The sequence below is a fragment of the Larimichthys crocea genome, chromosome XI, assembly GCF_000972845.2.
Source record: "Larimichthys crocea isolate SSNF chromosome XI, L_crocea_2.0, whole genome shotgun sequence".
NCBI classification, from domain to species: domain Eukaryota; kingdom Metazoa; phylum Chordata; class Actinopteri; family Sciaenidae; genus Larimichthys; species Larimichthys crocea.
Window position 1 is genome coordinate 8579022 of NC_040021.1, and position 13642 is coordinate 8592663.

Consider the following 13642-nt stretch of genomic DNA (forward strand, 5'->3'; position numbering starts at 1 on the left):
TGGGACTTGGCTTTTAGCTGCAGTACACCAGGGCTCCCCCATTACTAGTTAGACATAACTGGAGCAAAGAACAGAAAGCCCTGCAAGAGCTGACTCTGGCTACAGGGTTCACTGAGTACGGGCCTGTACTGTGTATGTGCCCATGTCGATCTTTAAGAGATTCAACGCAAGAATATGTTCAGGAATTTGTGTTTGTTTGGTTTATAGATAAGATGCCAAGAGATTTGAACTATGCAGACGAGGAAAGGGGAATTATTATGCAAACACAATGAATGCAAGAATATTCTTACTCTGCTAGTTTCCAGCTGCTACAGTGTGCTAAGTGCACAGTCTGACTTTTTAATGAGAGTCTTATGATGATTTAATGCTACATTCTGGATCTCATGACTTTTTCATGGCGTTTTTTTAAGGTAATTGTGTACTAATGTTTTCAACCCTCTACTCATTCAGTTTGTTTTCTACCAATTTGCACCTGAGCACTGCCCGGGTTATGTTTTTATCACCACAGTGAGAAAACATCGTTGAAGAGCACGGCACCATTTCACAGTGACTCCACTAAAAAGCTCTCTGTAACTCAGAGGTGCCAATTTATGTTTTTGCTTGTCGGTGCCAAAATTAGGTGAAGCCACCAAGGTGATGTTTATCACAAAATGACTTCATTAATTTCAGTTTTAGTAATTACCACACCAGCACACACTCTTGTTGCGGCAGTATTTATATAAATATTGGCTACAACATAACACTACTTCCATCACACTACCACGGTATCATCGTGGAAATTATAGCATTACCTAACAAAAAATACCTACACGTATGTGTTTATTTATTTTTCTGCCTTCCCTGTGAGGTTCCCTGTGGGTGTCCTAGCGCCTGAGCACCCACTTGATGAGCAGCAGTGGTGAACTCACGACGGACAGTTTTAAAAGAAAGGATTAAAATCAATCCAGCAGAATCAGGAATATTGTTGTTTTTATTCCACACTTTCTTCGTCCTCTGCAAAACCCTGTGCCTTTTTTAATATTCAAACTTCAGACCCAACCTACGCTGACTCAAGTGACATCCCTTGACGCTATTTATCTGACATGCACACCTTGTTCAGTATTTTTTTCCCCTTTAATGAATACAGTACATCTACCAACTTGGACAATATAGATATTGAACCTGTCAGCAAAATGTTCACTGACATTATGTCTTATTCATTTTCCGTTTAGTGTAACATCTAAACATAGTTAAGCTTTTTTAAATCGTCATGTTAAGGCACTCATAGCTCTTGTTTATGGTTGGGCTAACACCAACAGCATCTTGGTTCAATATCAACATTAAAAGTGACTTGAAGCATGAGACATGGCGTGTTGTTTATCCACATGTAACTGCATCACAATCTTTCCCTAACCTTAAACTGAGTGCTTTTGTTGCTCTTCATTTTGGAACTGCAGTTTTGGCACATCGGGATGGACTTCACGTTTGTTATGAACCCTATGGAGTCCTGTGCTCTGAATATCAACCATCCACCCCAAACGCACTCCGTATGACTTGTGCAATGTAGAATTTCCTTCTCATTAAACAATGCTAATTAACATAATCCCAGCAATAATTAAAATTCCAGCCAAACCAAATTTGTAAAAGAAATTAGTAGTATATAAACACAGTATTCAGGGAACATGTTGTCGTTTTAGTAGTTATGTCACTGTCAAAGCTCTCGCAGTATTTCACCAATAACAGCCTCATCAGTCTAATCAGGACTCTGGATTCAAAGGCGTGCTGCGGCTGACCAAAGAGAGTAGGAAGAGACCACAGTGAGGTCACCTCCACAAAACTTCCTCTTGATAATTAGGTTTGGGAAGTTAGTGGGCTTTGAAAATCTGTTATATGAGAACATATCGCTACCAGGGTGAGGTTTTTAAACTAATATACATCATATCCAGCAGTACAGGATTCATATTCAGTGAGCCACCGGAGAGCAAAAGACTCTTAAAACATATCTTCATGCATTACGGTGATCCGATCCAGCTCTGGAGGTCATATTTCATCTGATGCCGCACTGACCACTTGACCAGCAGTAAGGAGAAGTGGAGTAGCAATTGTTTCCGGGCTAGACACAAGCTGCAATATTGCTGATGCCAAAAAGAGTTTATGAACTTCACCATATTTTAGGATTCAGGGCTGCTCCAGGGAGGTGCTTTCCCATCTCTGAGTGTGCTGAATAAATAATGATCCGAGCAGAATATTTTATTTTCCCACTTAGAGTTTGAGGGAAGCTGAAAGCTGAAATTTGAGCAGTCAAAATGAGCACAGTAACTACAGTTGGCATAATTACTATGTGTTATTTATGTATCAGTGTTGTAACAAAGCAGAAAAATATCATTTCTATAGGGAATGTGGTACTTTTACTTTGTTGTGTGAGCCCATAGGAGAAGAAAAATATATAAGCTTCCACTTCTCTTTGTCTGTTTCTGCGTGTGCTCATGTGCATCAGCTCGTAACTCCGCTGCTGTAAGGAGTAGCTCTCAAGAGTGACACAGCACCAAACACGGGCAAAAAACATTGAATAGACAAAGGAATCCAGAGAAAACTTCCCTAACAATGAAAAATCATCCAGCACAACAAAACATGCCCAAAAAACAAATTCAAATTCAATAGATTTCTTGTCAAGTCAGTGTTTTGCGGTTTGTACATATGAAGCACAGCTCAGTGAGAAACAATAAAGGGATCATTCACAAAGAATTACGCATGGCTTGCAACCACTATCTGCCCCATCTCAAGGGTGAGTCACAAAAAATAATGCACTAATGATATTACAGCCCAAACATGACCATAATTTTGTGCAATATGCCCTTTTTTTTGCATTTGATTGCAAACATCCATGTGGCATTGTATAAATACTGGCCTTGTGACAGAGCACAGTACACAGGCCAATAGAAGAGAGAAGAAGGACAAGACTAGGTTGAAACATAGTATATGGTTAGACTATATATGGTAATTTTTATAATGTAAATGTAAAGATTTAAAGTTCTGCAATTTGCTCTTAAAGTGTACTGATGTATCACATGCCATGTTTAAGCTGGTAAGCTGGAGTCCACTCATATCTTAAAATGTTCTAATTATAACTTTTCTTTCATTAGTTGCAGTTGTGTCTCATTTTTCTCTGACTCGCTGTGTATTGAATATTTTGTCAGTCTGATTCTTATTTGGTGTGCTTTTACTCTCTCCATCATGCCTCTGGGTACATAGTGAGCTGTCTCTCTGACTCCGCTCTCTGCTGGACTGTTACAGTTGATAACCGTCATCTCAGTTTCTTACAGCAGCAGGTTTTATGTTGTTTTCCAGTTCTACTCACTCATGGTGAGGGTCAAGTGTTGTACTGTACCAACATTTTCACTTCAACTGCATGAAGCTATAGCTTTCTATATGCAATGAGGCTCATTTGCATATAGAAGAGGCCTTTGAGAATTACAGTTTCTTTGTGTGTTAATTTGTGCAGGTTTAGTGGCCGCAATAACAACTTCAACAAGCTCACAATGACAATGTTACCATGTTGATATATCCACCAAAACTCCTTATATAAGGGTATTTAGTCATAAACTAAAGGGGTTTACCAAAATAAGGATAGGGTATTTAGTCATAAACTAAAGGGGTTTACCAAAATAAGGATTTACATCATCAATGTTTGTACAAAATTTCATGGCAATCTATCATTAAATATTTGTTGACATGTCTACAAGTCGAGTTCAAGTCGAGTCATACTACTAGTGTATCTGATTGAATTTTCTCACGTACGTTTAGATAGAAATCTGTCTTGAAACATTCTGCTCAAACCTTACTGGGATGGAGCCAATTTTCATGTGGTCAAATTAACCAAACAGATAGCACAGTTATGGTGAGTAGCAGGTGAGAAAGTAAGCCTTTTGGGTGTACTGTACTGCTGAGCTACAATAATAGGGTCCTGCAGTACAACAGATTATTTCTGTAAACAGTTCAGAGGCATGTTTGTGTGAACCTTTGTACTGAGGCAGCTCCACTCCAACAGCAACTGTTATCGTCCTTGTTTACAGCTTTTGCTGTCCTCTACAAACACACGTTTATTTCATTAATACAATGAATTCAGTCCCAGCTTGTGCTTTTGTTTTCCCATATGTGACACAACACATTGGCATAAAGGCACCAGACAAACAGAAGGTAGAGCTTCTATTGTTGAACGGAAGAAAGAAAAAACCATCTCAGCAGAAAAGTTTTTTAATTGAGAGGTGAGTGCTTTTTCCCCAGCACAGTACTGTCTGTTTTTTAAGGAGTACTGGAGAAGCTTACTTGACAAATGCATTGTTCATTATCTCTGCACCATCTGGTCTTCCACAGCAGAAACTGGGGAGCTAATTGCAATTTTATGAGTCCATTTTGAACCCAAATGAGATTTTATTGAATTAACTGGCTAAAGAGCCTTGTACCTGTCCACATAGCCACAGAGAAGAGTAAGAGTCTCCTTTCCAATCAAGGTTAAACCCACATGGTGGATCCATTTGGTTTAACTGCTCCCCACTCTTCTATAAAAGCAAGACTCACCTTTAACTTGTAGTAGTTTGGTGTAAAACTTATCCAAACATTGTCACTAACCGTTGTTATTAATGGTTGGTCTTGGTCTAGTATCAATGCAGTGAATACCATAAAAAACAGCCACCAGGGCTTAGCTGCCACAATCATGAATAAATATGCAGCACATTCTGGTTGAATGAAAGATTCTGACTGGATTAATGTCAATATGTCGACATTCATGGCATTTTATTTGACATACATTGTAAATTAGAGTGAAATGAATGCAGAAGGAGCAGCAGATAAGCTGACATCTGAGAAACTGAGTGAGGATGGAATTGAAAAACAGGGATAGACAGTCCAAATGGAAAAAGTAAATTGAGACCGAGTTGGGGAGGTGGTGTTGGAGGGGAGCAGGCATGGAGAGATGTCAGTGAACTGGACAAGATCGGGTTTCTCAGCAGAACAAGCATATCAGATATGCTGTTTCATCTGTTTCATTCTGCCAGGCACATACTGTACAGTGTATGAGCTGCAGCTGTGAAGGCGAGCTCAGGAGAACTCAACAGAAGAGATTTGGCACCTTCAGAGGCATGCTGGCACTCCACGGTCCAGACAAATGGCTTTTTTGGATTACACAAACTTAGAAGAAGAGCCACAACTTGTGAAAAGTTTTTTACAAAACTAGCCAGAAAGAGGAAGAGGCAAAATACGCCATTACAAGCAGTACTGCATTAAGAAGGTGTAGCGTATAACATTAAGGAGGATCTATTGGCAGAAATGGAATATAATATTCATACGTTTGGGTTCATTAGTGTAAAATCATCTGAAAACGAGAGTGAGAATGAGCTCTTTATATCTAAGCCTGGATGACTACAAAGGACCAAAAACAGCCACATATAGACATAAAATTATTAGAAATGATGCAGCCATGAAAGTCAAAACAGTGTTGCTCCTATAAAGGAAAAGGACAAAGACATTTGGCACAGACATTGTCTCACAATCCATCCATTATATTATTGTTACTGATATTACTGATCCACTAAGCTCTATGTCGCATTTCAATGTTGCAGCACAGACAAAAATATTAAATACAAAATGATTAAATTCTAAACTGAACCTTAAAGGTTTTAAAGTTCATAACTGCAGAGACATTTCTATAGATTACTGTGTAATCTATATCTAAATCAGTCTTGATTGCTATGTAATCTAAATGAAACATAGGGTTGACACAGCAGCTCTCCTCTGTATATTCTGTATATTCTCAATATAAGTGTACTTTTGGAGACATGCTTTTAAATAATTGAACTCATGGCCATGTAATATGCTGAAGCATGTCAGAAGATGAATATCACCAAAATGAGAAGTTCAAGGGTTTTCACAGTGATAAGACCGTTACGTAATTAAAACTCACATTGGGAGAAAAAAAGAAAGTGTGATTGAAAGAAGCAGAATAATGAGAGGTGGACTCATTCTTGCACCGTACATAACAGCAAACCCAGAGAAACTCTCACATTTCTAAATATTATATAGCATATCGAGCTGGCTGCTAAAGCCTGCTATAATGAGAAAGTGGCTCATACTGCCTCCATCAGCAGTCCACCCTTATCTCTTTTATCCTTTTAAGAATACATCTAAGCCTGCAGAATCCAAGTGGGGACGACCGCATAATCATAAAACCAACTACAAGAACTCAACACAAAAGACTACATATGGTAAATACAGCACATTTCTAAGAACCCCTGTAGTTTGTGAATGAGAATGATGGACCATATTCTCTCTAATTAATCACAGAGGTGTTTTCATCCTCTGTGTCCAAGGCAAGAGGTATCAAAAGGATGGTGAGCAGGCCGAGCAGCCCGGTCATCCATCTGCTCGCCACAGTGCGAGAGTGCGGGATCACAGCTGTAATAGCCGCTCTTAAGATGAGCATTTAGCCCCTATAATAGGCCACTATGGCCTCAAGGCTTCCGGTTAGTGAGATCATACCTGTCACTTTTAATGAGCCGCCTCGGTCCGCCAATTAGTGTATTGTACAGTACAAAGGGTTAGAGGGGAGATCTGGGAATAGTAATGTGTGTTCTTCAGACAAGCTAAAAAAAACAGAGGAGGATCTAAAAAAAGACCTGTGTGTTTTTTTTTTTCTTTTACATCAGTGAAGTGGTGATTGCTTCTCATATTACTGTTGCACATTTCTTTACCCACACAATGTGTGATGCAGAGAGTGAGACTGAATGTAAGAGTAGGTGCACTGCAGCACTTGTACGTCTGTCAGTTTTTGGAGGCACTGTGACTACTTGACAGCTTCAAGTGCAGAGATAAAAACTGCAAAACAACACAAGGACACACACTCATATTCAGGTTTTTTGTTTTAATTCAAAGGCTGTGTTTTATACTTATTGCGGCAGATGCCATCTTAAACCTGCAGTCAGACCAAATATTCACCTGGTAATGTACCTGCATGGTGTGGCCAAAAGAAGGAAATAACACAGACAAAGGCAAGGGCAGCCTGCGTGCCTAGCAGGCAAACAAATGCAGTCCACAAAGTTTCAGTATACAGTATGGGTTTACCGTCATTAACTTCTGTACTTGCACTTACTGCAAGTAGCATGTTTTTTTACTTTACTATATGTATTATTTTGAAACATGCTTATAAAACAAGGGTGTGAACACTCACACCTGGTATAGTAAAACTCACCCTAAATGAGAGATCAATACCCCTCTCTCAAACTGGCTGGACATTTAAGACCCTCACACGTCAGGTTGAACCCCAGGAGAAGGGGCTAAGAGGCGGGTCAGTGCACGTCCTGAAGCGGATGTCTGATGACAGATGAAGCAGTAAAGCGGTGAGGATATGCTCAGCATAGTTCACACTTAAACATATTGATTGTTTCAGGTGGGCGTTTTTATGTGGCTAAAATCAGTTGCTGACACTGTCCACTGTGATGCTTCTGTGCCAGGGACGTCTGTCTGCTTCATCCAACTGGGAGCTGACGGCGGTGTAGTGTTGGTAACAGACTGACTATGCATAAGTGCTTATATAATTTCACTTTAAAACCACAAAACACCTGAGCTAGCCCCTTAAATTAGTTAGTATATAGTCCTCTGCGGCTGTGGAAACGCTTTGTCAAGTTTGAGAATCTGACATCACTGCAGCCTCTTGTGTTGTGAATCTTTTATTCCAGACTTGTTGTGGAGTTTTTAAAGACATCAGCATTATCCAGGCTGGAAGACACCCAGGGACAAATTGGTCTCTTGGGAGCCTCCCATTACTGATGCACCTATATCTAACGGGTTTAGCACCGAGAAGTTTGTAAGCTGAAAAGTTTCCAGTTGAAAAGAGTCTCTGTGGACTTGTTTATCAGAGTTTTCTATTATGAAGAAGATGACACAGAAACGTTTAAGTTATGTGTTCTCTACAAAAACGTGTGTGCTTTATTGCTCCACTTCAGAAAATATTGACTTTGTCATATTTGTATTATCTTAATTTAACATGATCAGCTTTATCCGCTTTCATCAGCAGCCTTAAGGTCATACCACACACTAAAAAATATGCTACCACCTCTGGGGTCTTTATTAGTTCACCTTCATCTAAACTTTGTCACCTCTTCCTCTCTCCAAACAGATCGTTGTTATCATTTATCACCAGAGGCCTTAAAGCCTGTTGAGAACGGTATTTGTCTGTCCAATGATTGTCACCTGACCTGATATATAGCCGTCCCATAAAGGTTTTATTGGGGTAACCATGGCAATGCTGAATCAAACATAATGGCTGTCCATAAATTTCGGCCGGTGCGTTTCATTCAAGTGCTTACAGCCATTCAGCAGACTTATATAGCATCACATCGACATTCGGCTAAATCACATAATCATGTTATTTATTCATGCCTGTTAAATAAATAAATAGAGCTGAAGGAAGGAGAATTTAGGGTGACACGATGCGAATAGGATGTCTGAGAAGCAGAGAAAAAATCTCATCTCTTTCTTTCCAACAACAAAAAATTTATGAGCTTTAAAATGTTTAAACTTATAGTTACTCTCTTTTCAGAAAGAAACAAATATTTTGCAGCTTTGTGTTGCATAATATCTAAAATTGCTTTTTTTTCTGAAAACAGCAGTAGTCAACACTGCGGGTGTATTGTCTGACTCCATTCTTCTGTTTAGATTTGTGCACAGCTGAAACTTTGCACTTCCCTTAATGGATCCTCTGCTCTTGGTTTATTTGTCTGCATTGTGTGGGAATTAAAATAACTACTGTATATGCACTTTTGTTCGCCGTGGTGGCTGCGAGGTCATTAGAAAACCCAAACAGCTTCCTGCTTTATGTTGTGGATTTATGCATGTGTGCTGCTCTACAGATAAGAGGGCATGCAAAACGCTGAGACACGTAATGAGTTTTTGAAATGCCTACCTGCACACACATGTATGTTTCTGTATTGTGTGCAGGCACAGATTACAATGTCTTACTCTGTAGAAATTAATGTGACTTCCTCGTGTCCCCGGTGTTGGATAAAGAAAACATAATCATGTTTTCAGTGGTGTGTATCTATCACTGAAGCCCGCTCTGGTATGTGCATATTAGGCGTCATATCCTCCATTAGCTGTGTGCGCCGTCATTCGCACAACATTAACACCATGCTGAGGCGTTATCCTCATCCTCTCTCTTTCTCTCGGGTGTTCAAACACACTGAAGGAGATTTAGTGGTAAATGAGATGAAGCATGTGGCTGTGGCTGCTCAGTAATCTCAGCCAACGACCATCACGCTGAAGGTATTTGCAGGCTGAATGTTGAGAGCAAAACACAGCTAGGAAAGAGGCAGCAGTGCTGGTCATGCCTGGATGAAGTCTGTTAAGAGAAACCACAGCGTGGATGGCCTGTGGGCAGACAGCACAGAGTGATGGTTTAACACACACACACATACACACTTAAAGGCAGGTCTACCAGAAGCAGGTGGGGACCCCAGGATTTGGTAATGGGACAGTCCTGATGGATCGCTTGCCTGACAGCCTGCAGTGCTTTTCTCAATGAGAGGCCAACATCAGCAGGGGGCGAATGAGTTTTAAATCACCTGTGTAACCCACTTATACAGACTCTTTCCCAAGATGTTTCAGTACAGAGGAGAGGGCTCAGAGGTGATTTTCTGAATATGAATCAGCTCATAAATTCTGACCTTTCTAATGAATGTGTTTGTTCCTTTATTCGTCATAGTTAATCAGCACGTGAGAGCTGAGTCATACATCACAAGGCTCTGTCAGACTTTACTTATGTTCATATGAATGCCTGTAATGGGACTTGTGAATAGGAATTGCTTAGATGCCTCCAACACATCTATCATAACTATTCAAGTAATCTAAATCATATTCCAAAGGAAGTCCCCTAAAATCCTCTGTCTTAATTAAACGGATTCACCATGAATCTGTAAAGCCAGTAGCAACAAACCTGAAGGGAGGTCTTGATATATTTTGTTAGCTAAGCTTTAATTTGAAGTTTAAGATGGTTGCCATTTTTCGAAGCTGTGGAACACTTCCACAAATGTTAAAAATTAAAATCGATTTTCGTCTATTGATAATTATACAAACTAAAATGTTAATTACACCCAACAAAACATAACAGTTGATAAGAGCATAGCAAATATTAGTGCACATGTCATTATGATTATGCATTTAATTTGTTGTTCTTGTTCTTCTAAACTTATAAATGATACTGGGCATTTTGCAGTATTTTCAGTGACCTACAACTGTGAGCATCTTTTGTGTACTTGTATAAGTTGCTATATTTATTTATTTCATGATACTGTACATACAATATAAGCATTCACGGTCTGTGCTGTTTTAATTTCTACCATGCAATACAATACATGCATATTGTATCTACTGATGATCTGGATAAAGTCAGCAATGCCGTTTAAGCAATATGACATGAGAGGGGGTGCTGTTATACTGAATATTAGCACGGCTGTAATTCAGTCATAGCTAATCGAAGAGTGTGCTGATATTCAGTATAACAGCACAACTTTGAGTGTGATATTGCTTTTATACAACAGCTCTACAAACGCCATTTATTAGTTTACAGCAATAAGTGACAACAAATTGTGATTTGTTAATTTATTGGATCATTTATTTGGCTCCACGAAAACAGATAGTTACACAACTGGACTGGGACTGCACTGTTGCCAAGCAACACATCATCATTTTTCCTGAACAGTAGCATGTTAGCTTTGATCTGTAAGTCTACATGTCACTGCAGCCCAGCCAAGTCTGAAAGCAGCTCAAAGCCCATGTTGTTTGCCTTACAGTGTTAGCTTTGGTTTTGGTCAGGAGCACTGAAGGTTTGCGCTGAAGTATCCAGACTTTCTGAAAATGTTTATGTTTGTGGTGCAAAGTTTGCTACAATCTTAAGATGGATAACGACAAATTGTTTAGGCTTCTTCTTCTTCTCCTTCCTTCTTCTTTCGTTCTTTAATGCTCTATATCAGCACTAATATAACAACTCTTGTTCAATCACATTACTTGGTCATAACTAACTGCTGTATTATTGAATAATACAATTATAAGGTTCCATACAGGAATTGTTCAGCTAAATTGGATTCACACTTCATTTTAAAGTTTTAAACATCACTCTCAAGTAAAGTGACGGAAGATGCTTGGCAGGCGTCAAATTATATCACAGACCATTTAATACCACAGCATCCAAAGGAGACTTTGAAACAACCTGTGTGAGGAATTCAGCCTGTCATCTAAATCTCTTTTTATGACTCTGTTTCCTGTAGCTGTAATGATATCACAATGATATATTACTGTACTTAACTATACTTCATTATTTAAAGGAGGTGTTTACAACTCACCCCCCTTTGACAAACAAACTTTATTCTAACAAACAGACTGATGGTTCATTAAATTTATACATGACAGGCTCTTCAAAAGAGATATTACTGGTGTGAAAAAACAGTGAAGAACCATACGGACAGAGTGTCTGACAAAGCCAATTAGTAAAGACATCATTGAGGAGATTTATAATTTAGAACAAAGATGTTTTTCTTTTCCAGTCAAAGCGACATGAAATGAGCCTCCTGAAAAACTGTCACGTCAGAGCTAATTAAAGTGAAAATGCTGAAGAAGGGTTATCCCTCAGAGCTGTTTTCTCACTTACAATCTGGACTTTTGTTTCTTAAGGGTACCCGAGACATTTTCAAGAATTCATGACCATTTTTTTCTTGCTTGGCTGCTGCTTTTTTGTGGTTTTACCCTACAGTTAAACAAAGCTTATCAATATTCTCAGTCTGTGTTATAGAACCTGGAGATAAAAAAAAAGTGTTTTATTTCCTTTAGAACAGAAGATCTATAGCTGGTACAGCTTCTTTTAAACTCAAGGAAATTAAGGGAATTTATGTACACTTGACATGTGACTTTCAACCTGTTCAGACTGAAACTGTTTCACTTAACGTAGAGAAAGTCTGAGATTGTGTCCAAAACAATTCACTATTCTATTCAGTATTTTGTGACAGCTGCTGATATGAGAGTGGTATTGATCTTCACATCAAACTCTGCAAGAAAAAGTGAATTTCTTTAAAACGTCAAACTGTTTCTTAAATAAAAATCAATCACTAAACTTGACATCACACTATAGTTTCCTTTTTCACTGAATAGTGAAATAAATCAGTATTAATATGTCAGATTTATGTTAGGACGCTGAAACGATGGTGAATAGATCAGTTGATGAACAGAAAATTAATCTGTAACGATTGTTTAGTTTTACCATGTCAAACGTCTTTGGTTGTTGACTCTTGGTTGGACAAAACAAGCAATTTGAAGATATCACATTGGGAAATATGATTTTATTAACCAAACAATTGTTGGATTATCCATCATATTCTGTCTTTTCTTCAGATGTTTCGATGGCCCATCGCCAGTAGGCTGGATGGAAACGAGATGCTGGAGATCCAAGTGTACAACTACAGCAAAGTCTTTTCCAACAGGTGAGATGTGCTACTTCTCCCAGCTCGTTTTGAAACCACATTTTACCACAACAAACAGCATTTCTGGGTAAACTGGTTTCAGCCTCCCTGTCACAGTCTGTGACCAATTCAGACTGTCACACGGCGCACGTTTCTCATCTGAAGGAGAATAAGCTTGTACTCCCTGAGAGCTTGTTCTAAATTGACTCGATTGTGTGCGTAACAGACTGCAAACCACAGAGCTGGGGGTAATGAAACAACATTAACTCCTCAGTAATGAGCACATTTGTCACTTTACACTCTCCAAACAATCAGATCATGAAAAACACACACTGTTCTAGCGGACAATGCAGCTGGGATCTTGATTGTGGCTTATGCTCTAATTATCTGCATTGCATGTTTGATATCACACTTGCTTGGCAAATTTACTGATGTAAATATTTACCCTACAGACACATTTTACTGTTGTGGGTTGTTTTTACGGACAAATCCAAAGCTGACAAGTATATATTTAAATTATGATTATTTACAGTTCTTACGTTAATGACTAAAGTGCTGTTGAGCAGCCAAAACTTGCTTCGAGTGCCCTGCAAAGCAATCTTAGTTACTTCTAAGAAATCATTTGTGTGGAGGCAGTGGTGGAAAACTGGCTAATTAAGTAATTACCTCCTCCTCCTCCTCCTCGTCTTCTTGTTCTTGTTCTTGTGTTTTCTTCATCTTAGTTTGCCAAGTGCTGTTTGACGTGTCCGGATCCGTGCCAGGAAGTCTGTCCATCTCCTGCGTCCGTAACAAATCCAATCAGATCGTCACAGCCGCTGCTTTTAACTGGACGTCTTGTTGATGTGTCCAGAATGAGGGACACATTATGTCGCCCACGCAGTCATTAAAACTTTGTTTGTCTCCCTCTATAAGTGGGTGGTTAACGCATGTGTGTGCACACACAACTGGCTTAACATGAATGTAGCTGTGTGTACTGTAGGTGGTGACACACTTAGAAAGATTAATCAGAGCTAAAAAGCTGTTGACAGGTGTTCAGACAGATGTTGCATCAGTTCTACATCAAGACAACTCTTAACTGTCGTCATGAATTCTCTGGTGTCCTTATGTTGAAGAGGGAACACACATAACAGTTCACAGTGGGTCAGAAAGTAGTGATAGCTGGA

The 13642-nt window shown here is 39.2% G+C and overlaps 1 protein-coding gene across 6 annotated transcripts in view; it reads left to right on the top strand.

Moving 5' to 3' along the window:
* Window positions 1-13642, top strand: part of otofa (otoferlin a) — a 76102-nt gene that overhangs the window by 10025 nt on the left and 52435 nt on the right. For all 6 annotated transcript variants that reach the window (XM_027284447.1, XM_027284448.1, XM_027284446.1 and 3 more), the window contains exon 3: window positions 12412-12500. In XM_027284447.1, coding sequence (XP_027140248.1) covers window positions 12412-12500 — 89 coding nt within the window. The remainder of the gene's footprint in view (window positions 1-12411; window positions 12501-13642) is intronic.